The following is a 27,084-nucleotide window of genomic DNA, read 5'->3' on the forward strand; positions in this document are numbered from 1 at the left end:
TATGGATTATTTAAACCTGCGTTTACAGCTTCACTGTTGCCGTTAACCAGCATCAGAGATGCAGCCATGGCATCATTCTAGATACAGATTAGAGATCATGAATTTGGTGTGTGCATGAGACCATGAAAGATACAAAATTGCTTGCTAGATCATATCAGAGTTTAAATCCCTGGTTTCCCTGACAATCCTCCACAATCCAAAGACATGCAGGTCAGGTGAATTTGAGACACTAAATTGCCCATAGGGGTGAGTGTTAGTGCGAATGAGTGTATGTCTGTGTCATCCCTGTGATGGACCGGCCATATGTCCAGGGTGTTTCCCTGCCTACAGCGCGAGACCCAGGGATCCAGTATCACCGCGACCCTACATAGGACAATCAGTGTGGAGAATGGTTGGATGGATGCATGGATGGATGGATGCATGGAGTTCAAATTGCAATCATGTGTCAAAATGATCACACTGTTTTCAGCCAGTTTGCACAGTTCAATGTGCAATCGAGAGTCAAAATAATTACAGTATTATGCTTGGTGTCAAAATGATTGCTAGTACCAGGGGCGTAACCTGGCCTGGGCATTCAAGGCTGTAGCCTCAGTGAACGAAGTGTTGTATTTTATTTCAGTGAATGGAGGTAAGACCAATCAGGCAGGGTTTACAGGAAAATATCTGGAAATACTCGTGTCTTATTGGCTGACAGCTCTCAATTCTGTTACACACTAGCTCTCATAGTCAGTTAGTCTGAGGGGAAAATGGACATGGGTGACCATACGTCCTCTTTTCCATGGGCCTGTCCTCTTTTTCGGACCTTAAAAAACCGTACGCCTGGGATTTCTAAATTTGTGGAAATGTCCAGTATTCATTATAATTACAATGTGCTACTCCCAGCAAACGCGCAAAGTTGAAGTGCTGTTGTGTACGGCACCAAACAGTTGCTTGACAATAGCAATTGTCCTGAGTCGAAACAATGCCCATGGCCATATAATGTAATATTTTAAATTTCATGATATCACATTGCTTCATATTCCATGGCCATTCAAATGTGTGAATGATAGCAGAAGGCACACTCCTGGCCTCTAATATTTTATTTTATTCCGTGGACATTCAAAAGAATGTAGGAAAAAATGTAAAACATGGGAAGAGTGAAACCAGTTTTTATATATATATATATATATATATATATATATATATATATATATATATATATATATATATATATATACACACACACACACATACATACATCTTGGAAAATCAGAATATGGTTACCTTTATATACACTTTCTTTTTAACCAGTAAAGGGATTAAAACTGAAACAGTAACATCCTCTCATGCTGAGCAGGAAAACAAGGTGTGTAAATGTATATATGAGTTCAAAGTTACACTAATAGGATATGAGCAGAGCTAATGTACTTTGCATGGCACTGTAGCCATGTAGAGTACATTAAACCCATACAGTGATGGGTTAGCTGTGCGTCCCCTTGGCTAGCGACACCAAACTAGCCTAGTCTCATTTTAGATAGCCAAAAAGTTTTATATTTTATCAGTCTGGTAGTCCTGCAATTAGTGATAACCCCCGTTACAAGTTTTATGATAAATCCAACTTTTTCTCCAAGTTTCACATTTTTTAAGCAATTAGCCCTCACATGCAAGGAAAAAAAAATGCATAGAAACAGTTTGTAAGAGTGATAACATTGTAGCGATCTGTAAATAACCATGGTGTTATCGTTGTTAGAATTAAATTTCTAAAATGTTAAAATGTTAAATTAATTAATGTTCCAATATACAGTAAGCCAGAAACAGATTGCAATAATATAAGTCAGTCATCTAATAGCAACATCACGGTAAACAAATGTGCCCCAGTGATATGCATATGATTTATGAAGTGTCTGAAACACATTATTATGGTTGTTCAGAGCAAAGAAGGTAGATGATGTCATATCACAGCAAACCAGTGACTACATTTCCCTTCCTGCACTGTGGCCTACAAAAATGGCCGCTATGGACTCCCCCCCCCCCACATGTTCACCGTCTCCAGAATTCTAATTACACACACCTGTTGCCAATCTCACACACTCCACTCTATATAAGAGACTTTTTGAACACCATGACTTTGTGAAGTATTGAGTGTTCTCACCTTACCAAGCGGTTGTAACCGTTTCCTCATTTTGTTTTATGGCCATTGATCTTGCTTCTTGTTGACAATTCTTGCCTTGCCTAGTTCATGCCTTTTTACACAGTGCCTGACCTATTGCCTGTTTATTGACTACGATATTGTCTCATGATTTGGATTTGTCTGCCTACAAGTCCTCACCTTCATAACGTTTAATACATGACAGAATAGTTTGCCTCAACAGGAGAGCAAGGAGAGTGTTACATTGGAGTACATTGAGATGTCGGACCACCCTTCATGTTAATCCAGTTTCCGCAGTGGACTGTCATAAAGCTCCCGGATCCGAATTAGGGATTGTGTGACTAGCCGAGGCAGCTACAATATCTCAACTGCAATAAGCTTGGGATACCCGGATCATCTTTCTGCTCACAGGAATGTTTCAAGGCATACCCTCCAACGGCTCCACAAGGAAGCCAGAGCAGAGCTCCAACCTAAAACCCACGAGGGGGTCTCACCTGCAGAGCTCCAGCTGGAGGTCAACGTGGCGACCCCCTCACCAGAGCTCCTACCTGAGACCCACAAGGTGGTCTCACCTGCATAGCTCCAGCAGGAGGTCAACGTGGCGACCTCATCTCCAGAACTCCAACCTGAGACCCATGAGGTGGTCTCATGCCCAGAGCTCCAGCATGAGACCCATTAGGCGGTCTCATCCCCAGAGCTCCATCATGAAACCCACAAGGTGGTCTCATCCTCAGAGCTCCAGCATAAAGCCAAGTTCCCGTCCGAGGTCGAAGAGGCGGCCTCCCAAGCCAAGTTCCTGTCCGATGTTAATATAATTGCACAAGGGTTTTCTAATGATGAATTAAACTTTTTACCTGATAATTTAGGATTAGCTAATACAATGGAATTGGAACACAGACCTGATCGTTGCTAAAACTTGGCACTGGTATGCCCATGTAGATATTCCATTAAAAATCAGCTGTTTCCAACAATAACAATAATTTCCAACATTAACAATTTCTAGACTGTATTTCTGTTCTGATATTATTTTACTAATTTTTTGTTAGATTTTCTTTTAAAAAATAAGGCAATTTCTGATTCCAAACTTTTACATGGTAGTGTACATACCTTACACAAATTATGTTACCTGTTAAAGGCCAGTTTATTCAATGTTTTTATTTATTTATTTAGAGGTGTTGTATGCAATTACCCTTTTGATTAAAACTCTTCCCACTCTTTGAACACTCTTACAGCTTTTCTCCTGTGTGAATGTGCTGATATACTTTGAGATTATCTTTATCTATAGACATCTTCCTACAGTACGAGAATGTATTTTCTTCTTAGTGAATGCGTTGGTGTTGCTGAAGATTTCTTTGTTGGGAAAAACTCCTCCCACACTTAGAGCAGTGATAAGAGTTTTTTCCTGTGTGAAAGCGCTGGTGTATTTGTAGTTCAATCCGTCGAATAAAACTCTTTCCACACTCCAAGCAGGAATATGGTTTTTCTCCTGTGTGAATGCGCTGGTGCCTATGTAGAACACTCTGTTGAATAAAGCTCTTCCCACATTCGGAGCAGTGATACGGCTTTTCTCCTGTGTGAATGCGCTGGTGTCTTTGTAGATCACTCTGTCGAATAAAGCTCTTCCCACACTCTGAGCAGGAATATGGTTTTTCTCCTGTGTGAATGCGCTGGTGTGTTTGTAAATGACTCTGTCGAATAAAGCTCTTCTCACACTCTGAGCATTGAAACGGCTTTTCTCCTGTGTGAATGCGCTGGTGTGTTTGTAGTTCACTCTGTCTAATAAAACTTTTTCCACACTCAAAGCAAGAATACGGTTTTTCTCCTGTATGAATGTGCTGGTGCTCTTGTAGATGGCTTTGTCGAATAAACCTCTTTCCACACTCTAAGCAGGAATACGGCTTTTCTCCTGTGTGAATGCGCTGGTGTTGTCTGAGGTTACTCCGGTCATTAAAACTCTTCCCACACTGTGAGCAGGGATAGACTCCTTTCTGCATTTGTTTATTAAAGGATTTACTGTTGATTGTAACGGAGGCTGTTTGCTGAATACTGGAGCTTATTGTGGTGACATTGTTCATGTCTTTTAACTCTCCTGACTGTTGCAGTCTCTCGTATTCCTCATAGTGGTATCTTCTGATGTGTTTGTGGAGGTAAATTTGAGATGTATAGGAACGTAAACACCAGGAGCAGGAGAAGACTTGTACCTGGGCATCATCCATGTCTGGAGCAGAAAATGAACAGTATTAGTATTAAAATCATTGTGAAAATATTTAAACTATTTTTTAGAAAAAAGAATGAATGTAACCAATGCTCTATGAATTATAAATGAGGCAATGACAAATATAACTTCTGGTGAAGATGTACAGAGAACGGCTAACCAAGTCATGCTACAACCATATCACCCTGCAGCTCTCGCGTGGTTTCCCACTGAAGCTATGTAGGGTTGACCCTGGCCAGTACTTTGATGGGAGGTCAGAAGGGGGTGCTCACCCTGTGGTCTGTGTGGGGTCTAATGCCCCAGTATAGTGATGGGGACATTATACAGTAAAAACAGCACCGGCTTTCGCATAAGACATTAAACTATGGCCCTAACTCTCTGTGGTCATTAAAAAACCCAGGCCATTCCTCATAGGGGTATAGCCCTGGTGTCCTGGTGAAAAGAGTAGGGGTATAAACCAGGTGTCCTGGTGAAAAGAGTAGGGGCATAACCCCGGTGTCCTGGGGAAAAGAGTATGGGTATAATGGCGAAATTCCCCCATTGGCCCTTATCTATCATGGGCCCCCTAATAACCTCCATCTCTGAATTAGCCTAATCACTCTCTCCTCTCCACCAATTGCTGGTGTGTGGTAGTATTTACTCTCTGAACCATGTTTTCAGAACAGAAGTAACGTAATGAGTAAATGTTCTGCGCGTAACCCAACTTAACCATAATGAGATTCATTGACAACTATTTTCATAATCGATTATTCTCGATTAGTTATCGCAGCTCTATAATGGACTAGGTACAATACCTCTAACAGAAATGCTCTCAAAGAGGTGTAAAGTGTAAAAACTGAAAGACAGTAGTGAAGACAGCTGTACAGCTGACATGACCCTCTACATCACCACACCTCACCTTCCTTACAGGCATGAAAACATGTCTTCTCTTCAGCAGGATGGTCAAAGCTTGGTATCCCATACATCCTGTGTTAGACCAAGTGAACTGACTGAAAGGCAACAATAAACTGCCAGCTGTCTGTCTGCCTCACAGCTACCACTGCTGCTAAAGGTCTTCTGGATGTGGAGGACACTTGATTTCACACATGATACAGGAGGTCTTTCCTGATTGGGAGCTCGCATGACAATAAATGTTGATATTAATAAATTGCATAGCATAGCAAGAGTCTGAATGAGAATCAAAGTGTCAGTGTTACTCAACCCCAGTCTGTCCTTGTACAGAGGTTGTCTTCATCTTCAGAGTCTTCGTCTTTTACACGCTTCCTTTCAAATCCTCCATTATTCTGGTCTATATCTTCCACAGAGTTTGATGTCCAAGAGGGAAAGCAGTGCTGAAGGACTGGTCCAGTCACAAATAAAGTTTAATTAAGAAAAAAAAAAGTTATTCATAGGGTGTAACAATACACGATTCGATTCAATTCATGATATTGGGTTCATGTTCTGATATTTTCAGAATAACAAAATAAAGCAAACACTGAAATATTCAGATTCAATATTCAATTTTTAAAAATTACCGCAGATTTTCCACAAATTTGGTTGAAAACGCATTATTGTTATCACAACGCGCATTCTGCCAAAGTCCTTTTCGGTTCATGAAAGCTGAACATGAGTACCACTAAAAAGTCTCATTTACCAGCAAGCATCACTGTGAAAGACTGTGCAAAACAGTTTCCTGCAATTGCAGTTTTACCAATTCAAGTAGTTTTCCACAAAAAAAGTACAAAAAAAACCATAACATTTCAGCATTTTGGCCTCAACAATCACACCATGAAGTCCTGTACAAACTGATAAACAAAGACTATAACCTGGGAAACAGGAAAATGATCAATTGAAACATAATTAGCTCTGCAGCAGTGCCTGAGGTGTCATTTTAACTGGAAACAGAGCTCCAAAGTTGGCTGAAATTCCCAAATTCTTTTTCAGGCAGCGAAGATCACAGATGCATAGGTCTGGTTTCATTTGAAAACTACCAAAGAGATCTTTTATGGTTATAATGTGGTGGTGTAACTGTATAACAGATAACATGTCACTAATTGTGATACAGAGCTATCAGTTAGTTTTCAAGTGCAGTATCCGGAAGCATCTTGTCACATGTCATGTATTGTTACACCCCTAGTTATTGAGTTCCAGTCTGGACCATAATACACCCTGTTGCCTTACAGAGATAGTCTTTATCTTCAGGTTCTTCCTTTTTCACATGATTCTGTAGGTCCACAGGTGTGATGTGTCCCACAGAGACTGGTGTCGCTTCACCTGAAATTTCATTCACTGAATTTAAATGTTTTAATTTCACTTAAAAAAGTGAGGTAAAAAATATAAATGGGGAAAAGACAGTGATGTGGTTCATTCACAAATTAGAATAGACTAAAAATTATTTCTGAATATTAGACTGGATTGTAATGTGCCATGTTGACTTACAGAAGTATTCTTCATCTACAGTTTCTTCCTTTTTTACATGTTTCCGAAGGTTCATACAGGTGATGTGTTCTACAGAGCCTGATGACCCTCCATCTGAAGATGTATATTTTTCTGTCTGCACATCCCCACAAAGCTAATGAACAAAGAGTAATAATACTTATTTACAAAAGAAAGTCGATTAAGCAATATTGCATGAGCAAAAGTGCTGTTATATAGAATATCGGCACAGCTGTGATTCGGCCGTCGACACGAGGCTGCAGGTAATCACAGCAGTGCCGATATTCAGTACAGCAGTACAACTGCGAGTGTGATCTTGCTTTTATGTGACATTTTTCTTAATAAGAAATTAATATCAAGTAACTAACATTTCAGACACAATATGGCCAAATATTGGTTTATTTTTTGCAGTCAATGGAAAGCTGTTTTGTGTAATTCACAAAACAGCCACAGCTAGATAGCGCTTGCCATGTTGCCGTGTAACACACAGACTAACTGACAGCCTGTAGTTAAGTGTAGTAACAGTTTCAATGTAATGATCTACTGCTAGATTTGTAATTTATGCAGCAAACACAGATAAGTGGAGTGATACACACAGTGAAATGTCCCAGTGCTGTTATACTAAATATCAGCACTCTTGGAATGTCACTTGACCAATCAAATTAGTGGACTGAAACTAACTGTGGTATAACACAACATATAGTCCATGAGGATACTGAAGAGACGATAATAACATGGTTTACTTGATTAGTAGGAGAGCATGCAACCTACCAAGGATGGAAGCTGATTAAGAGAAGAACACTCACACAGTCAGGTGAATCTCTTAGTTATTAAACATGTTATGTTTAATTGCACACATATAGATAACTGTTACCTGAGAGTCAGTTTGTGGAGGTTTTCTAGAAGAACACGGTCGTATCCCTGCTGATTCCATTATAAGTCTTATTATGAGGTCTAAATGCTGTTTCTGGAAAAGGAGGCTCTGATCATAAGCATAACCACTGTAATCTAAAATACTTCATGTAAATTATGAAGCTTTCATTTAAAAGAAAACTGGGAGAATAAAAAATGATTTAAAACGCCACTGTATCATTCTCTCTATACTGCACTTCGAAGGTTTGGGATTCAGTCACTAACTATTAGCCGAGCAGCTCAGCTAGTTAAACTTACCTCAGGTTTTAACGTAGAACATAGTGAACATTATCAAATACGGACACAATAACAAGCTTGTTTTTAAATCAACCAAATCTGTTATTGTATATAAACCAGTCAGGAATATTTTCATGTAGAAAAGATTACCTCAGTGACAAAAATCCACTGTTTACTCGGGAGTGAAAAAAAAAACCCTCTTCTTCCGTTGTGAGATATGAGATGTGAGCTGAGTTTACAGCGCCTCCTGGTGGAGCAATCTGTTCATCAAAATGAATCGATTTAGGGGAGTAACCTCAGTGTGCAGTATAGGGTACTTGATTTAGGATGCTTATCATTTCTTATTTGTGCATCCTCATTTCCTTTCCTTGCGTCCTTTCCTTGCATCTTAGTTCCACCCTCTTAGGATGTGAGGGAAGGATGCAAGGATGAGATGTGAGGAGAGAGGAATCAAAGTAAGCCATTGAATATCCTCGCTCTTTCTCAAGTGTAACTTCAAAGCAACGTGAATGATTCAGGGATCTTCCATTATGCTTTTTTTTTGATGTGCCATTATGTTGTTAGATCTTGGTTAATAACAACATTCTTAATAAACCTAAATGCACTGATAGTATGTGAAATGCCTGGGTTATTCCACAATGAATGAATGAAAAATACATTATCACAACTTTCACAACATGCAAGGATAAATTAATTACAATACTCATGGGAGTAGGAATATTATTATTTAATTATATTTCACACAAAATTCCATCACATCTTCAAAGGACTTTTGGTTTGAGATTGTGGCAGATGTAAAGCAGGAGGGGAATTTATACGGTTTTTCCACAAGAAACACTTCCACATAGGATACACATGTGTATCCTTGCTCCTACTGTATATCCTCTGGAAGCTTCCTCAGTCCTCGTTCCTCGCCTCCTCACAGTATAATTAGAGTACTGATATGTCCTTCAAGATGGTCACGGGCTGGAGGATGGAGGAGCGAGGAAATGAGGAAGCATCCATTTGAGCATTGAGAAGTACCCAGGGAGAAGGGTCACACATCCAGCAGGATTAGCCACAAGACACACCCCTTAGAAGACACGCCCCTAATAGAAGTTACGCCCCCAACAACATGTACACAGCCCATACAGCACCACTGCCGGTCGTTTACTTCTTCACATTGATTCCTCGCTTCTTTGCTGTCACTATTGCCACCTAGCGGTAAAGCAGTATGACTTCATCAGACAAGTCATACTGCATTACCGCTAGGTGGCGAAAATTATCGGCAAAGAAACGAGGAATAAAGCCTGTTTCACACCGCGGCATTGCAGAAGCAGTGCATATTTTTTTCGTTGTGCATGTTAAGGAATGAGTACTTTTACACCTGACGTGAGGAGCAGTGAAGCGGGAGTTTCGGCATCAAGTCTATTTTTTGCTGCACTGCTCAAGCTGAATTTAAGTGCCAATACACAGTTGAAAGACTTAAATGAAATTATATATTGCACAGAAAAATCATGTATTTGTAGAGTTGAAAAAGCATATATTTGTTTTACATTCAATATACACTAATCATGAATGAGAAGTGTCATTTTTGGCTTGGAGGTATAAAATTGGTAGGTTGCTGAAACAGAAAAACACACCTCTTTAAACTGTAATTATAATCAACCAGAAATTCTAGAACAGGGGTTCCCAAACATTTCCAGGGCAAGGCCCGCCTTTTGCAAGATGTCTTTAAAACACATTAAAAATACAGACTTCTGAATATAGAAAACTTTTTTTTATTAATAATTACCCCTTACATCTTTACATTACATTAGGACTTGAGAGCGCACGGTGGCTTAGTGGTTAGCACGTTCGCCTCACACCTCCGGGGAGGGGTTTGATTCCCACCGTCGCCCTGTGTGTGCAGAGTTTGCATGTTCTCCCCGTGCTGTGGGGGTTTCCTCCGGGTACTCCGGTTTCCTCCCCCAGACCAAAGACATGCGTGGTAGGCTGATTGGCATGTCCAATGGAATGGAATGGAATTCCGAATGGAATGCAAAATGTTTGACATGTTTTTAGTGCGTTATTACAACCTAGTTCTCTTGTTCAAAGTAGTTATAGTGTTCAGAAATATTTTTGATCATTCATGTTCCATACCTGTCCTTTGTCCGTTATATAAAAGGCATAAGTTATTTTTAAAAAATCATAAAAGATATTTAAAGTAATTTTAAAAAAGTAGAACAACACAAAAGCAAAAAATATCTATCAATCTATCTAAAACAAATTATAGATTAGGTTACATATAGATAGATTTTATATAGAACAGGTAATCATTATACCTGGTCTCCTCCAATTTTTGTGTGTGTGGGGGGGGGTGGGGGGGCATGCTACATGATAGGGGAGGCTTGGGGGGGCTTTAGTTACAAAAGGTTAAGAACCTCTGCCTTAACCAAATCATGGTTACCATTATAAAGACAGTTTTTTTTTTTTAATCATTGTTGGAGCACTTGTGTATGTTAAATGCTCCTGAATATGTAAATCTCTGTCCACACTGCAAGCACTGGATTGGTTTCTGTGCTGTGTGAATGTGCTGGTGTTGGATGAGATTACTATATCTAATAAAGCTTTTTCCACACTCTGAGCAGTGATACGGCTTTTCTCCTGTGTGAATGTGCTGGTGTATTTGGAGATCATTATGTCGAGTAAAACTCTTTCCACACTCTAAACAGGAATATGGTTTTTCTCCTGTGTGAATGCGCTTGTGTTCTATTAGATTACTCCTTCGACTAAAGCTCTTCCCACATTCTGAGCAGTGATATGACTTTTGTCCTGTGTGAATGCGCTGATGTATTTGTAGATTACACCTTCGATTAAAACTTTTCCCACATTGTGAGCAGTGATACGGCTTTTCTCCTGTGTGAATGTGCTGGTGTTCTTGTAGATCACACCTTCGACTAAATCTCTTCCCACATTCTGAGCAGTGATGTGGCTTTTCTCCTGTGTGAATGCGCTGGTGTATTTGTAAAGTACACCTTCGAATAAAGCTTTTCCCACACTCTGAGCAGGAATACGGCTTTTCTCCTGTGTGAATATGCAAGTGTGCTTGAAGATTACTCCGTTGATTAAAACTCTTCCCACACTGTGGGCAGTGATGCGGCTTTTCCCCTGTGTGAATGCGCTGGTGTTGTTGTAGATAACTCCGGTGAGAAAAACTTTTCCCACACTGTGAGCAGGGATAGCCTTCTTTCTGCATTTGTTTATTAGAGGAGTTCCTGTTGAGTGTAATGGAGGCTGTTTGCTGAATACTGGAGCTTACTGTGGTGATATGCTCCACTTCTTTTAACTCTCCCGATTGTTGCAGCCTCTCATATTCCTCATAGTGGTATCTTCTGATGTGTTTGTGGAGGTGAATTTGAGATGTATAGCAAAAAGAACACCAGGAGCAGGAGAAGACTTGTACCTGGGCATCATCCATGTCTGGAGCAGAAAATAAACAGTATTAGTATCAAACTCATTGTGAAAATAAACTATGTTTAGAAAAAAGAATGAATGTAACCAAGGCTCCAAGGCACAAAACTAAAATGTAAACACTAAAGGTGAAAGGTAAGACATAAGAAATGTGTGTGTGTTTGTGTGCCCTGAGATGGATTGGCACCCTGTCCAGGGTGTACCCTGCCTTGTGCCCGATGCTCCCTGGGATAGGCTCCAGGTTTCCCCGTGACCCTGAAAAGGAGTAAGCGGTATAGAAGATGGATGGATGGATGGATGGAAGACATATAAGACACCTTATAATCTTTATTAGCATATTGTAAGGGATCCCAACAAGGCCACAGGAAAAATGGGATTTACATAGAGTAAGGTTGAGGTAAGTTCTGGCAGCCTTACTAAGCAAACTATGCCACATGATGCTATACACCTGGGATAATGTGTAGGTTGAGTAAAAGTTGCTGCACAAAAGTCAGTCAGTAAAACTAGAGCAGGGCTATACTGGTATCATAATGTTATCATGATAAAGTCTTCTATATGGATAGTGCTCGTATAATTCCATAACACTGTCATAAAAGTGCAATATATACACATTTTTGTATTTGCACTTTATATAGTCCTGCATACTGTTCTCTGCTGCACCACGGTCCTGTAGAAATGACATTTCGTTCCAATGTATATACGCTATATAGAGGAACAGCTCACTTGACTTGAGGATAATCAACATGCTGATGCACAGATGTACATCAGTAAAATACAACTAAACCATCCCTGGATATGGACCAGACAATCAAAAAAAACTAAAAGAATGGTACAGTGCAATCTATGCAAAGCAGATGTGACTTTCAATAATGCATGAGAATTAAAAGCTGAAAATATACTAAATGGTTTATGTTATAACATCATGCTACATTTCATGGAAAGGATATGATATTTTTATGTCTGTAGTAGTAAGATATATAAAACAATTTCATAGTTTTATTCGGCCAGTAATTTGAGACTACATGCTTCTGGGGAAATAAGTGACTCCTTGAATGAGAGAAATGTCATTGAAATGTCCCCTTACCTACAGTTGCAAACAGAAATATTCAAACCCCAAACGAAAATAAGGATTTATAATTTTAAGCTTTTCTGCAGAGCTGGATGCTGCTTTAAATTAAGTCTTTATCAGTTGATTGATGAAATGTACAAAGAAAATTAATTATGTATTTTAGAGTAGCAGGATATTTTGTGAATACTGCGATGTCACAATTATTTAACCCCTATATAATATTGCTGATTTTAAAGCCTACTGCTAGTCTAAAATTTATGAACTACAGTTGGGTTAAAACATTATTAACCCATTGGGAACTCAATAACAACCCTTAAATGTGCTGCAGCTGTAACATGTTTATATAAACACCACCCACGGATGTGTTTAAGGTGTGCTGCAACCATGGTAAAGACTAAGGAGCTGTCACAAAAGCTGACAGAAAATTAAATATTTTATTGCACCAAAAGGGCAATGGGTATAAGAAAATTTGTAAGACTTTGAACATTCCTAGGGACACCATTGGGAGCATTGTACGGAAGTTCAAAACATATGGCGTAGCAGCAAACCTGCCTGGCTGTGGGAGAAAGCCCACAATGTAGTAAAGAGGCCTTAGCCATCTCATCAGGACAACAAAGGAAAACCCTAGTATTACTCACAAGACAAGACAGGATGACCTCACAAAGGCTGGGAGAAATGTGTCAGTGGCAACCTAAGATCACTAAAAACCAAGGACTTCATGGCTGGACTCCACAACACACGCCACTCTTGACCAAGAAGCACAGGGCAGGTCGACTGGAATATACCAGAAGGAATTTAGCTAGGCCTGCAAAGTTAATCTGGTGCAAGAAAGACTAGGCTTAAGAACAGAAGAATGCTATCCCCAAGGTCAAACATGGAGGTGCGTCAGTGATAAAGTAGGATTTTTTTTTTTGTTGCAGGAACTGCCCATCTTGACGGTGTAATGGGCACCATGGATTCACAGAAATACCAAGCCATTTTGAGGAGGTACGTTATGCCTTCTGTGGTGAACTTGAACCTTAGTGATTATAGGACTCTCCAGCAAGACAATGATCCCAAACACACTTCCAAGTCAACCAAAGCTTGGTTAAGAAATAAGTCCTAGAATGTCCTAGAGTGGCCAGTTTACAGACTTAAAACTCTTTAGAGGAATTTAAAGAAAGCAGTTGCCACATGCATGCCATCAACTCAATGACCATGAAGTTTGTCTCCAGACCTTTTATTTCCTAAATTTGTCATGAAATAAACAGGCCATACCTGGACATGAAACTGCTCATCAGTGTCCAATTAATTTTGAGCCTGTGAAAATGGAGGGACCTTGTAAACAGCTGTAATTCCTAAACATTTAATGCAATATTTTTTGCTAAACACCTTGAATTAAAGCTAAATGTCTACACTTCAATCACATCTTGACTGCTTCATTTAAAATTCACTGTGGTAGTGTACAGAGGCAAAATTACAAAAAATTGTGTCACTGACCAAATGCATGTGGAAATGACTGTATATAGCACAGAAAGACTGAGCATGAGCATTACAGTGTCAGTGTTACCCCAGTCTGTTGTTGTACAGGGGTCTTCATCTTCATCTTCCTTTTTTACAGGCTTTCTTTCAAATCCTCCACTGTGTTCATCTACATTTTCCATAGAGTTTGATGTCCCATCACCTGAAATTGTACCATTTACATTTAAATACTTTCAGCTCAAATAAATATATGAAGAACAACAAAGCTTTATGGGGAAACAAGTGTTGAAGTACTGGTCCAATCAGAAATAAAACAGATAAGATTACAAAAAGTTATTGAGTCTAGTCTGGACCCTAATACACCCTGATGTCTTACAGAAATTGGGTTCATCTTCAGGTTCTTCCTTTTTCACATGATTCTGTTGGTCCACAGGTGTGAGGTGTCCCACAGAGTCAGATAGCCCTTCACCTGAAATTTCATTAATCAAATTTAAATGTTGTAATGTAACACAAATATGTAATAAAATACAAAACAAACATAGGAAAAGTCAGTGATGTTGTTCATGCACAAATTAAGATAAATACTAAAAATTATTACTGAATATTAGACTGGATTATAATGTGCTCTTTTGACTTACAGAGGTATTCTTCATCTACAATTTCTTCCTTTTTTACATATTTCTGAAGGTCCATAGGGGTGATGTGTTCCACAGAGCCTCCATCTGAAGCCAGACAAATTTCTGTCCACATATCCCCACAAAGCTAATGACCAAAGAGTAACAATACTTATTCACAAAAGAAAGTCAACACTACATATCGATCCTGTGAATAATGAGGACAATAACTCTGGTTTGTTTGATTAGCAACGCAATCTACCAGGAATGATAGCTGATTAAAAGAATATCATTCACACAGCCTTGTGAATGTTACCTTTTAAACACCTAAAGTAACCCATGCTCTGGCCTGAAAGAGCAGGGTTTTTTTTTTTTTTATTGTAGTAGTAATTTTTTTGTATCAGTTCCAATATTCGGTTGTTCAAAGATTTACTAATCAAACAGATCAGAAGAGTTCACAGATATTGTTAACTTGTACCTGTGAGCCGGCAGGAGTAGGTGTGTGTGGAGGTTTTCTAGAAGAGCATGGTCGGACCTCTGTAGATTCCATTTCAACGTCTTATTATGACATCTAAATAGTTGTGTTTCTGGAAAAGGAAACCATTGAAAAATAGCTCAAATCATAAGCAAAACTGCAGATTCCACTGTAAAGTAATACACATCTTACAAACTATGAGAATAAAATGGAATAATGGAGAATAAAAATGATTCAGAAATCAGTCATCACTTCTGCTATTTAATGAATAGAACGTATTATAATGCAGGACCCAGAACTATCCATTTTTTGGCTATAGTGCATTATGCTATTGAAGTCTTTCACCAGTCATGACTAAAATAATTTTTCAGTTGGCTCCTGCAGGATGCCAGTCCTGATACATGCATCAAGCACCATAAGTTTTCGCAAATGACACAGAACTGTTTAATTTCAGATTGTTCAGAATAATAGGCAGAGCCACTAAAACAGTAGACCCCATCATTCAGAACTCATGATGGTAGCAGCAGAATGGATTCAGAAGTCAAGAGGAACAATCTGTCTTTCATAGAGAAATGCATCCAATCAAACTGGGAGGAACTTTATCATGCATCAAGACAATAATCCAAAACACACTGCCAACTCAACAAAGGACTTCATCAGGGAGAAAAAGTGGAAGGTTTTAGACTGACCAAGTCAATCAGCAGCATTTCACCTCCTGAAGAGGAGACTGAAGGGAGAAACAAAAACAAAAACTGAAAAAAGTTGCAGTACAAGCCTGGAAAAGAATAATGCAACAGTTTGGTGATGTCATTGGATCACTATCTTGATGCAGTTATTGCAAACAATGTATTGCAAACAAATATTGAGTGTTATTTACTGTAAGACTACCAATATAACTGCCCACCAAATATTTGGTGGTCTGCCACCAAAGGTGCCATGTTCTAACACATCTAGATGTAAATATCAAGAAATGAAATCTGAAATTGTGATCTATCATGTCATATTCATCTTTTGATCTCAAACCCAAATGTCTTCAATGTATAGCAAAAACAAAGGAATTGGCCTTGCTGTTCAAATACTTTTGGAGGAGACTGGAGTGCTGGGATGATAAAGTTCTTCTGGGTATTCTTGAAAATTCCATATAAAATTGCCAACTGAATCTGTACTCAATTAAAATAATTAAATTTTCACGTGTGTGAGGCTGGTTCATTAACTTTATACTGAATGTGTCATAGAACAAAGTAATGCTAATTAAATCAGATTTAATACAAAAACAATCATCACAATTACTGATCAGAATTTTTAATTACTAAATTATAGAATATAAAATTTGCCACAATAAACGTAGAAAACTTTTTTTTTTAACTTAGCATTTGGATTTATAAACCTGCATTCTCTTCTATGGATAAATTTCAAATTAATTTTTTTATGATATCGTTCCTCTTATTAACATTGCGTGTTAATAATAATAATAATAATAATAATAATAATAATAATTTAAAAAAACAACAAAAAAACGAAATATACTATTATGTGCGTTAGCCATTTAGCTACATCATACTTTCACCAAACCAAGGCTGAATCCCAAATGTCTCCTCTTTGACCATGTAGTGAACTACACAGCGTGAATCGCCACCGGATCATTCTCTATGTACTGCACTTTGAATGGAGGAGGCATCCATATGGGATCCAGCCTCTAACTGATAACAGAACAGCTCAGCTAGTTTAACTCACCTCAGAAACACGTAGTGAACATCTTCACATACAGACACAATAACAAGCTTTTATTTTATATTGATAACAGTGTTAATATTAAACCCAATCAGAAATATTTACGTGGAAATGATTACCTCAGTGAGAAAGCTCAACTGTTCTCTCAGAGAGGAAAAATCCTGCACCTCGTCTTCTTCATGTATGAGTTTATAGAGGAGTTCATGTTCACAACACCGCCGCCTGTTGGATCATTCTATTATTCACAAGTGGGAGACGCTTCAACGTGACTCACTTAAGGTGGATTTCTCTCAAAAAAATATTCATACACTGACAAGTAAAAAGTGAAAAGAAGTTAACTAAAGGGTCCAAAAGTCTTTTTTATTATTATTATTTTTCGAATTTGAGCAAAAACTTTAAACTAAAAAAAGTATTTTCACTGTACACCTTATATTCCAAGAGATATCCTTATTTTTGTGTGCACAAACCTGAATAGAAATTGCATCAAATAGTAATGGGTCCCTACCCAAACCTATCATTCATGTTTAGTGATGATAACGTTAACCTTATCAAACGCCTGCTGAAACCTGATTTTTTCCAAAAAAAATTCTAAGACATGTCCTCTAAAGGAAGTTTTGCATATTAAGCAAATTATCAAATATTTGAGTGGGCAGAGCTAAAAGGCAATTTTTTACAGTTTCTCTGTACACCTTATTTAACAACAACAACAACAAAAAATCCCAAAACATGAATTGTGCTTCCTAGAGGCCAGGTTGAGTGAGACTGGATCAATTATTAGGGGGTCTTTATAGGAACTATACTTTCCAGTTTTGTGACAATAGCTGATTGTTTACCTTGTCAAATGCTTTCTGAAATCTGATTTGTCCAATGTTTTGGGATTTTTTTTTTTTTTTCAGTAGCCAAAGCATCATCAAACATCTACTTGCAGATTAGCATAGAGATGCAGTATACCAAGTTTCAACTTGATGGAACATACAGTTCTTGAGAAACAGTTATCTACCCTAGTGCTGCCCCTTATGCATGACCATGCCCCAAACTTTTCCCATGACCTTGAATCTTTTCCAGTATGCATGTTCCACATTTCATGCAAATCCATGATAATAGTCATGAGTTAGATCTTTTTGAGTTAATTAGGCTCCGCTTTGTTAGAACATGTCACAGCCATATTGTTTACAAATGTCAACATGTTTTTGATCATTATTGATGGTCATGGTCTGATGAGTAGTTTGGCATCAAAATTGTGAAGGTAGGCCAAAAATCCTAGGAATAGTCTGCAAATGAGATTTTCCATATTATGCAAATTAGCTTAAAATCTAGAATTTTCGCTGTTGGACTTACAGTATTCAATATATGGCAAAAATGTCAAGCACATCTCTATAGCGCCACCCTTAGCCCGCTTAGGCTCATCTCTCTTGCCTGAGTAGCAGTGGGGAATACTAAATGCGGAAGTGGTAGTAGAAGAAGTAGTAGTAGTTATAGAAGAAGAAGAAGAAGAAGAAGAAGAAGAAGAAAAATCCTAATGAAAACCATGGGTTTCCAAACAGTATGTGCTTGACCCCACATAGCTTGACCCCCTAACAAGTGATACATGTGTGAAGACAGCAGAACTACTGAAGGCTGCATGATGGAGAGAACAAAATCCTCACATCAACATGTGACCTTTGTGACAACATGTGATAAAGGTTCTTTTAACTTTATGTACAGTAGTTTATGTCTATTTATTGAATTTGCATAAAAGAACACTTCTCAGAGCTCTTGTTTTACTTTTACACTAATATTTTTATGCTCTTCCTCTGCATTATAGGCATCAATGAGATTAATTTTCAGCTCCTCAATTAGCTGCTTAGAGGAGTCTGTGGTTGCTGAGTGTTAGCACAAGATTGTTAGCCCCCATGTAGCCATGTAGTAATAATTTGCTACATAGGTTGTGTTACTTCTATTGATTTTAAATATTAATCAAATCTACTTTGGTCTGGGATGTTCAAACCTTTGCATACAACTGTACAGCAAATTAGAAGTGCTGTGGTCGATCAGGTATAAACAATCAGGTATAAATGATTTACAATAAAATTTGAAGGGAAAACCAGTGTATATTGGTCTCAGAGAGGGAAAAAAAAGTAACTAGTTAAAATTCTCGTGGATATCAAACAATTGCAAAAAAAAAAAAAAAAAAAAAAAAAAAAACCCCACAACAACACAGGTTTATCAACAACAAAAATCTAAAATCTCGCTTGTGAAAATTACTTGCACTTTTAGACGCCATAGATCCTTTGTGCATTTAACGGAGTTGTGATGAACAGAATGCGCCATTAGGCTGCGCTGTGAACATCAACACCGCTGTAAAGTCGCAACAAAAGGGGAGCTGCAGTGAACTGAGTGAACTGCTGAGCTTTGACGTTGAGGTAATCATCTCTGTGTGAAAATAATACTGACTGGGATTTACAGTAACAGATGGGATCGATTTAAAGACCAACGCTTGTTATTGTGCATGTATTTGAAGATGTTCACTAGGCTCCATTTTAAAACCTGAGGTAAGTTATAAAAGGTGAGCATCCCGCTTTCGTTTAGAGGCTGAATCCCAAATGGCTCCCTCCTCCCTTCGAAGTGCAGTACATTCGATAATGATACAGTGGCGTATTCACTCTATGTAGTTCACTACATAGTCAAAGATGAGGCATTTGGGATTCAGTCTTAGTCAAAACATTACAGTGTGTGCTGTCGGTATGGCTAAATCCTACCTAATATTACCTTTCGTTTTAATCGACTCTCCTGTATTAAATCGCTGCTCGACATTAATGTGGTTTAAATTTCTGGTTGGTCGTTTTGACTGATTTAGTAGGTGTCTAAATATATTTATATCGAGCATTTAAATGATTCACAATTAACGTGGTTAAGAGGAGCAGTGTCTGATTTGGGATTTATCCATGTGAAAGAATTACTCTGGCATTCTTTGGACCAAGTTAGAGAATTAATAGTTTCTCACTAAAAATGTAATACTTTTAATTGTCTACAAATACAGCTGACAATATTGTATAGTCAGAAATGATCAAGAAGAACTTCACGTTTCACAGCCATGTGCAAATGGAATTAAATAATGTTACTTGACGGCCAAAGTTCAACAGAGAATAGAGATAAGCTGGCAGTGATTTTCATAATCATAGCCCAACTAATTGATTTTCATAATCAATTAGTTGGGCTATCAAGCAGAGTGTTGTGCTACTTCACCTCGACTAAAAACCAAAAACTATATACACTCGCTGTCCACTTTATTAAGAACTTGGGTACACCTGCACATTAATGCAGTTTTGTCTAATCAGCCAATCATGTGGCAGCAGCACAGTGCAAAAACAAATCATGCAGATACAGTTCAAGAGCTTCAGTTAATGTTCACATCAAACGTCAGAGTGAAGAAAAATTGTGATCTCAGTGAATTTAAGTGTGTCATGGTTGTTGGTAGCAGATAGGCTGACTTGAGTATTTCAGAAACTGCTGATCTCCTGGGATTTTCTCACACAACAGTCTCTAGAGTTTACACAGAATGGTGTGAAAAACAAAAAACATGGGCTGGAAATGCCTACTTGATAAGCGAGGCCAGAGGAAAACGGCCAGACTGGTTAGAGCTGTCAGACTCACCTAAAATGGACAGTTGAAGATTATATAGAAAATAAATCAACCGTTTGGGTGAGTCTTTGCCCATGTTAGCCTCAGATTTTTGTTCTTGGCTGAGCATAGTGGACCTCAGTGTGGTCTTTACTGTTGTAGCTCATCATCCACCTCAAGGTTTGATGTATTGTTTGTTCTGAGATGCTCTTCTGCTCACCACAGTTGAGTGTTTATTTGAGTTACTATAGACTTCCTGTCAACTCAGACCAGTCTGGTCATTCTCCTCTGATCTCTATCCTCAACAAGGTGTTTCAGCCTGCATACCCTCCACACACAGGATGTTTTTTTGTCCCATTCTGTGTAAACTCTAGGAGACTGCTGTGTGTGGAAATCCCAGGAAATCACCAGTTTCAGAAATACTCAAACCAGCCGATCTGGTACCAACAACCATGCTACGGTTAAAGTCACAGAGATCACACTGTATCTTATGAAGTGACACACTATTCAGTAATGGCCATGAGGATGTCAGACCCCAGTATTCTGATCTTCTGAATGGTGGGGTCTTTTGTTTTGATCAAGCCTGTGTCCTTTGATGTGAACAAGTTCAAATGTTCCATTTTATTGACAAATCTTTATAGTTGGTATTGGTTTGCAGATGATTCTAGCATCCTGCTTATGATGTGATGATCTTTTGCAGAATCACAAGCCTTTAGACCTCATAATAAGACCTTATAATGGAATCAACAGAGGTCCGACTGTGCTATTACCCAAAACCTCCACAAACTCCTGCTGGCTCACAGGTAACGGTTTGCCATATGTGTTTAATTATCTGATCTGTTTGATTTTTTTTAAGTTTAGAACGGAATATTGGAACAGATACAATGAATGATTACTATAATAAAAAAGGAGCTCTTTCAGACAGAACATGGGTTAGTTTAAATGTTTAATAAGTATGATGTTCTCCTGGCTGTGTGACTTGTCTTCCCTTAATTGCCTTCCATCTATGGTTCATGTGCTATCCTGCTAATCAAGCAAATCCCCATTATCATTGTTTCCTCAGACAGTAAGTTCAGTATCTATAAACAGTGTTGGCTTTATTTGCTAACTAAGAATTATTACCCTTTGGTCACTAGCTTTGCGGAGATGTGCAGACAGAAACTTGTACAGATTCAGATGGAGGGACAGGCTCTGTGGGACATATCAACCATGTGGCCCATCAAAGATGTATAAAAAAGGAAGAACCTGAAGAGGAAGGCTATGTCTGTAAGTCAAAAGGACACATTACAGCCTATTCTGATGCTCATTAATATTTTTTATGAGCCTTAAGTAGTGAATGAACCAGCCCCACATCCCTAAGTTGTCCCTTTTTTATGGTAAATGACATGAAATTTCAGATGAAGCAGCATCAGGTTCTGTGGAACTCATCACACCTGTGGACCACCACATACATGTAAAAAAGGAAGAACCTGAAGATGAAGACTTTCTCTGTAAGACAGCAGGATCCATTTGAGTCTAGATCAGCATTTTATTTGAGATGAAAGTATTTAAATGTAAAAGTTGAATTTCAGATGGAGAGGCATCAAGCCCAGTGGAAAACATAGACCAACAGAACAGAGGATTTGAAATGAAGTATTTAAAAGAGGAAGTGTCTGAAGATGAAGACTACCTCTGTACAACTACAGTCTGTGGTTAAGTAACACTGACACTGTAACACTCATTCAATAATGTTGCTATACAGTTTATTAAAATGGGGGGGGGGGCCTAGGATGGCAAGGAGGAAGATGTAGAGGAGTCTAGTTCCAGCTGGGTCAAACAGGTAGACCAAATTTTAGGGTTGTTTAAGGCAGAGTATCACATTCTCTCTAGAGAATTTACAGCTTATGATGATGTGGAGGTGCCCAAGCTCTGTATTAACAAATATGGCTTTTAGATTAAGAAGCTCTTATTCCTCTGTTCCATAAGTAGTAGCAGGAAGATATAACACAACTGTCCCACACAGCAGTCATAGCTTGTTTAAGGAAATCTGTTCAGCTGAGAAGAGACAGAGTGACAAGCTGTATAGCTGATGTCAATTTACTTCGGGCTTGAATAGATGTGCGTTCACCCAGATACATGATGGTGAAATATCCCATGCTATTTTCTATTCTTTGTTAGGAGTCTCTGTGTTGTTTTCTAAACTGGCAATGTGTCTGATGGAGCAGTGTGTCCAGCTGACATGTGATCTAATGTAATTAATCAAACTTATTAATTGTGAACAAAAAAAGTAGCAAAGGTAAAAAATAATTATTATTGTTGTATCCACCAATAATCCAAAAAGTCTTTAAAATGCTTTTGTATCATGACTTCTACAGTCCTTTTCCTCAAAATGAATATTTTTTTTCCATTTTACAATGCGTTTCTAACGCTTTTCAATTATTGCTCCAGAAATGAATGATGCCCAGTTACAAGTCTTCACCTGCTCCTGGTGTTCACTATCCTATACTTCTCAAATTTACCTCCACAAACACATCAGAAGATACCACTATAAGGAATACGACGGACTGCTAAAATCAGGAGAGATAAAAGATGAGAATCTTATGACTACAAGAAGCTCCAGTATTCAGGAAACTAATACTGGTACTGTCAGCAGCAACACCTCTAATCGACGATTGCAGAAAGAAATCTATCCTTGCTCAGAGTGTGGGAGGAGTTTTACTGATCAGAGTAATCTGCGACGTCACCAGCGCATTCACACAGGAGAAAAGCCACATCACTGCTTGCAGTGTGGAAAAAATTTTATTCGACAGAGTGATCTCCAAATACACCAGCGTGGTCACACAGGAGAGAAGCCGTATCACTGCTCACAGTGTGAAAAGAGTTTTACAACCAAGGGCAACCTCCAAATACACTACTCGGTTCATACAGGAGAGAAGCCGTACCATTGTCCAGAGTGTGGGAAGAGTTTTGCCCAGCAAGGTAATCTCCAACGACATCAGCGCATTCACAATGGAGAAAAGCCGTATCACTGCTCACAGTGTGGGAAGAGTTTTAATCAGCAAAGTACTCTTAAAGCACACCAGTTTATTCACACAGGACAGAAGCCGTATCACTGTTCCGAGTGTGGGAAGAGTTTTGCCCAACACAGTAAGCTCCAAAGACACCAGCACATTCACAATGGAAAAAAAACTTGCCACTGCTTACAGTGTGGGAAGACTTTTACAACCAAGGGCAATCTCATACAACACCAGTGCATTCACATAGCTGAGAAAACATTTCAGTGCGTACAGTGTGGACGAAGATTTACTAATTCATCCACGTTTAACATCCACAATTGCTCTAACATGGAGCCATCACTTTAATGTTTTTATTACTGTGTCCAAGGAAGCAACTGCCCTACCCTAATACTAACTATGATGTATTGTTTAAGCTGTGTGTGTGTGTGTGTGTGTGTGTGTGTGTGTGTGTGTGTGTGTTATATATTATTAGAAGATACTCTGAGGTCAGCCTAACTTAACTGATTTTTAAGGTGCTTTTCTTCTATTTCTATTTTCTTCTCTTTATGCAGTTTTGCATATAATGCTGTACAATTCTGAAAATGGATTCTAAAGTAATTGAATCAGACCCAAACATTGTGCCAACAGAGCTGTACCGCTGTTTCATAGCTAGCAAATGGAGTCTTGGGCCTGATTCTCTACAGTTCTTAAAATATTCTAAATTAACTGAAACATTCTGAAGTACCACGGTTCTACCAGATTAATAGTTGTATCACTGTACAATGTGGTAAATTTATAAAAAAAAAAAATTAAAAATTAAAAAAAAATATATATTTTTTTACAAAATATAGTATGTATTAAATTGTTTCTCAGTCAAGTAAAAAAATCAAGTTCTCAGTATATGAGGTGTGCGAGAAAGATACGCCTGGCAAGTTGCCAGTCACTGTATTATGAAGTTGCCATAGTAACATTTATCAGTGAGTGGTGCAACCAGCATTCCACTTTTGACGACAAACCAATATTCTTACTGTTAAAATTAAACATTCTGGAGGGAGAATGTTTGTATATGAATGAGAAGCAATGTGTGCTCTTTGTCAGTGTGAAAGCGCAAGCGCCGGACTGTTTTGGTCGATGAAACAATTCGGACTCGCAGGCACAGTGGCGGATGCTGTATTGTTTTCAGGCCCATTGGTAGTCACTGCACCAAGTTGCTCCAAATTTGCATAAAGTTAAACATTCTCAACTTTGTTGCAACGCTGGACACGCCCACATCTAGTAACTGTTGCTGTTGCTTATATCGCCGGAAGTCGGCAGCTCTAGTTGAAAATGAATGGTCCCCGGTCGCTTTGTCACTGCAAGTCGCTGTACATGTGAATGTACCTTGTGTAGGCAACAGGGAACCAGCTCCTGCTCCATATACACTGATGCAGTTAACACTTGTTACTGGTAACAGAATGCTCCAGCAGGAGGCACTGTGAACATTAACCCCACCATAAACTCACAACAGAACAAGAAGAGCTGCACTTTCCTTCCCCCCAAATGTAAGTTTTGGTGTTTATTTGAACAGTTTAGCTTTCTCACTGAGGTAATCAACACTACATACATATACTCCTGACTGGTGTTTTGATAGGTTTTAAAATAAAGCTTGTTATTGTGTCTGTGTTTGAGGATGTTCGCTGCATTCTACTTTAAAACCTGAGGTAAGTAAAACTCTGAGATGTGTTGCTAGCAGATAGTGGCTGAATCCCAAATGGCTCCCTAATTCCTTCAAAGTGCAGTATATAGAGAATGATACAGTGGCATATTCAGAGGAGACATTTGGGATTCTGTCTTGGTAAAAACATTTGGTTAAATGAATTCAAAGGACATGTAAGTTAAATTGTTTGTATGCAATCTTTCAGCTTATTATTAGTGATGTGTGTTTTAAACTTCAAAGTTGTAGTTATTAATAACAACACAATATGGCTAATAATTATCTAAATCCAGCTACTAATGATTGTCTGATGCCTGGTCTTTAGTTAAATATTTAGCAATTAAAATATTAACAATATAAAGGACAGTGTGATTTTTTTCATAAATTTGGAACAACTAAAATGACTGTGATTATCATTTTACTGTACATTTTATATTTTAGCTGTTATTTTACACAATTATGCAATTATTTTAATGGACCAAAACTTCTGATAACTGAATGATCAGATGGAGTAATTTTGTATAGTCTGAAATTATCAAGATGATCCTGAAGGATCTTATCATCCCAGCTCTATAAAGGTGTACATTGTAATGAAAATATGTACTTTCGGATCCATAACCCAAACAAACCTGCAGAAAGTCACAGACAACCAATAACTCAAACTGAATTCGTTACCTCAAGGAGTAATTTGGATAGTTGAACTAAATTTACTGTTCTTTTCACATTCACTTCTTGAATTCTAGGGGTATCTGTTGTAGTTTATTAAATAAGTATGATACATAACACCCACTACTTTTGTAAATTACGTTCAAGCCTTGTAAGTAAATAAAAATTGTACATTTGAGTTTTGTGTTTTTGTTTTTTCCTTTTATTTGTCCAGATTAATAATGCAAATAATATAAAAGCTAACAGGTCCTGTTAGATAAAGGATGTAAAGTTTACAACTGGCATAGGGTACAAAATGCTCATTAATCATGCCTGCTGGATTTAAATATTAATCTTGTCCTAAGCATAAACTGGTGTAATTATTTATGAGAGATTTACAGAATTGGTGAATGCAGCATATAAATAGATTAAAGGGCTGAACATTCAATAAGACAGCAGTTTTAGCAGTGTCACCTGTAGCCATTCACAAAAAGTAAAATGTATTTGTTGTTGCATGATTTATAAAATCTTATTCATTCACACATTTATTGTTAAGAAGAATTTGGGTACTAGATAGACTGCCCTCAGTTCCAGCTGTTTCTCCACACTACTCCCCAGCCAGTGAGGTGGGCATCAGGTAATATGGCCTCTGGTGTACCCCTTATATGAGAAAAGCATTTCATATCTCCATGAGAGCTTGGGTCCCTCTCTCTGTGACCAGAAGCGTTTCTGTCTGGTATTTTTGTGGGACAATAAGCAAATTTGATAATATAAGTGAGCTTGATCATATCTGCCACATGTTGGGTGGACAGGGTTGCTTGTGTACTCAGTGAAACTAGTTTCACAGCAATCAGTTGTATGGCCTGATTTGGTATTAAAGAGGTTATGGGAACTAGTACCATGATGTGTGCAAGGATGATGTACATGCTCCTTGGTCTGGGCACTTGAAAGCCAATTGTCCAATTCCAGCAGCCTTTGAGAGTCCTGGGTAAATGGAGGCACTCAAATACCTGCTAGGGATCTATGAGGACCTTTGTGTCTCTTTCCATATTAGGGCTTGAATAAGAGTGATGATGGAGCTGATCAGCCAGGTTTTGGCAATATGATGGTTCCATGTAGCTGATTCATTTGGGCGTGCCAGTTTTTAGTTTCTGAAAGCTGTCCGTTTCTCTCAAGGGCTACCAAACAGTTTATTCCCACATCTGCCACCATGGCTGGTGCCAACTAGATGTGGGCCCCAATCATAAACCATGATCCTGGCCTAAATGTGCAAGGTTGTGAGCAACGTTTTGATAAGCTCCATCAAACGTTTTGAAAGACTCCATCAAAATCCTGTTTTCTCGTTATCCAAACTGTACTAAATCAGAATCTAAACTTGCCCAACTATTAATCTGAATAAGCTGAAATTAAATAGAAGTGTGTGATATAGTAACAGGAAAGAAATAGCATATGTGTGTATTGGGAATAGTATCTGCCAGGACC

The 27,084-nt window shown here is 38.4% G+C and overlaps 3 protein-coding genes across 5 annotated transcripts in view; 1 reads left to right on the top strand and 2 right to left on the bottom strand.

Annotated features, from left to right (window-relative positions):
- LOC108257631 (zinc finger protein 850) overlaps positions 1–8,135 on the bottom strand; it is a 28,372-nt gene extending 20,237 nt beyond the window's left edge. Inside the window, 6 exon segments of the mRNA XM_053675917.1 lie at positions 3,318–4,346; positions 5,545–5,682; positions 6,504–6,596; positions 6,762–6,894; positions 7,633–7,725; positions 8,058–8,135. Coding sequence (XP_053531892.1) covers positions 3,318–4,346; positions 5,545–5,682; positions 6,504–6,596; positions 6,762–6,894; positions 7,633–7,692 — 1,453 coding nt within the window. The 5' untranslated portion in view covers positions 7,693–7,725; positions 8,058–8,135.
- Positions 8,136–9,651: 1,516 nt separating this feature from the next.
- On the bottom strand, positions 9,652–16,900 carry LOC108258207 (zinc finger protein OZF). 3 transcript variants are annotated; one of them, XM_047150995.2, is made up of 7 exons: positions 16,809–16,900; positions 15,648–15,685; positions 14,962–15,070; positions 14,508–14,631; positions 14,246–14,338; positions 13,958–14,071; positions 9,652–11,348 (listed from the first exon to the last, which is right to left on the bottom strand). In XM_047150995.2, the coding sequence occupies exons 3-7, from the start codon at positions 15,031–15,033 to the stop codon at positions 10,360–10,362; spliced, it is 1,392 nt and encodes a 463-aa protein (XP_047006951.1). In that variant the 5' UTR covers positions 15,034–15,070; positions 15,648–15,685; positions 16,809–16,900; the 3' UTR covers positions 9,652–10,359. The 3 variants fall into 3 exon arrangements, with proteins under 3 accessions (XP_047006951.1, XP_047006952.1, XP_053531774.1); XM_053675799.1 differs by lacking the exon at positions 9,652–11,348 and adding an exon at positions 11,601–13,707 and having other exon boundaries at positions 16,809–16,889; XM_047150996.2 differs by lacking the exon at positions 15,648–15,685 and having other exon boundaries at positions 16,809–16,889.
- A 2,114-nt stretch (positions 16,901–19,014) lies between these two features.
- LOC124626308 (zinc finger protein 660) lies at positions 19,015–26,733 on the top strand. The gene is made up of 6 exons (XM_053675800.1): positions 19,015–19,220; positions 20,990–21,092; positions 21,426–21,555; positions 21,687–21,779; positions 21,861–21,980; positions 22,717–26,733. The coding sequence occupies exons 2-6, from the start codon at positions 21,027–21,029 to the stop codon at positions 23,628–23,630; spliced, it is 1,323 nt and encodes a 440-aa protein (XP_053531775.1). The 5' UTR covers positions 19,015–19,220; positions 20,990–21,026; the 3' UTR covers positions 23,631–26,733.
- The last annotated feature ends 351 nt before the right edge of the window (positions 26,734–27,084 follow it).

This window comes from Ictalurus punctatus, chromosome 25 (assembly GCF_001660625.3).
Source record: "Ictalurus punctatus breed USDA103 chromosome 25, Coco_2.0, whole genome shotgun sequence".
Lineage (NCBI taxonomy): Eukaryota > Metazoa > Chordata > Actinopteri > Siluriformes > Ictaluridae > Ictalurus > Ictalurus punctatus.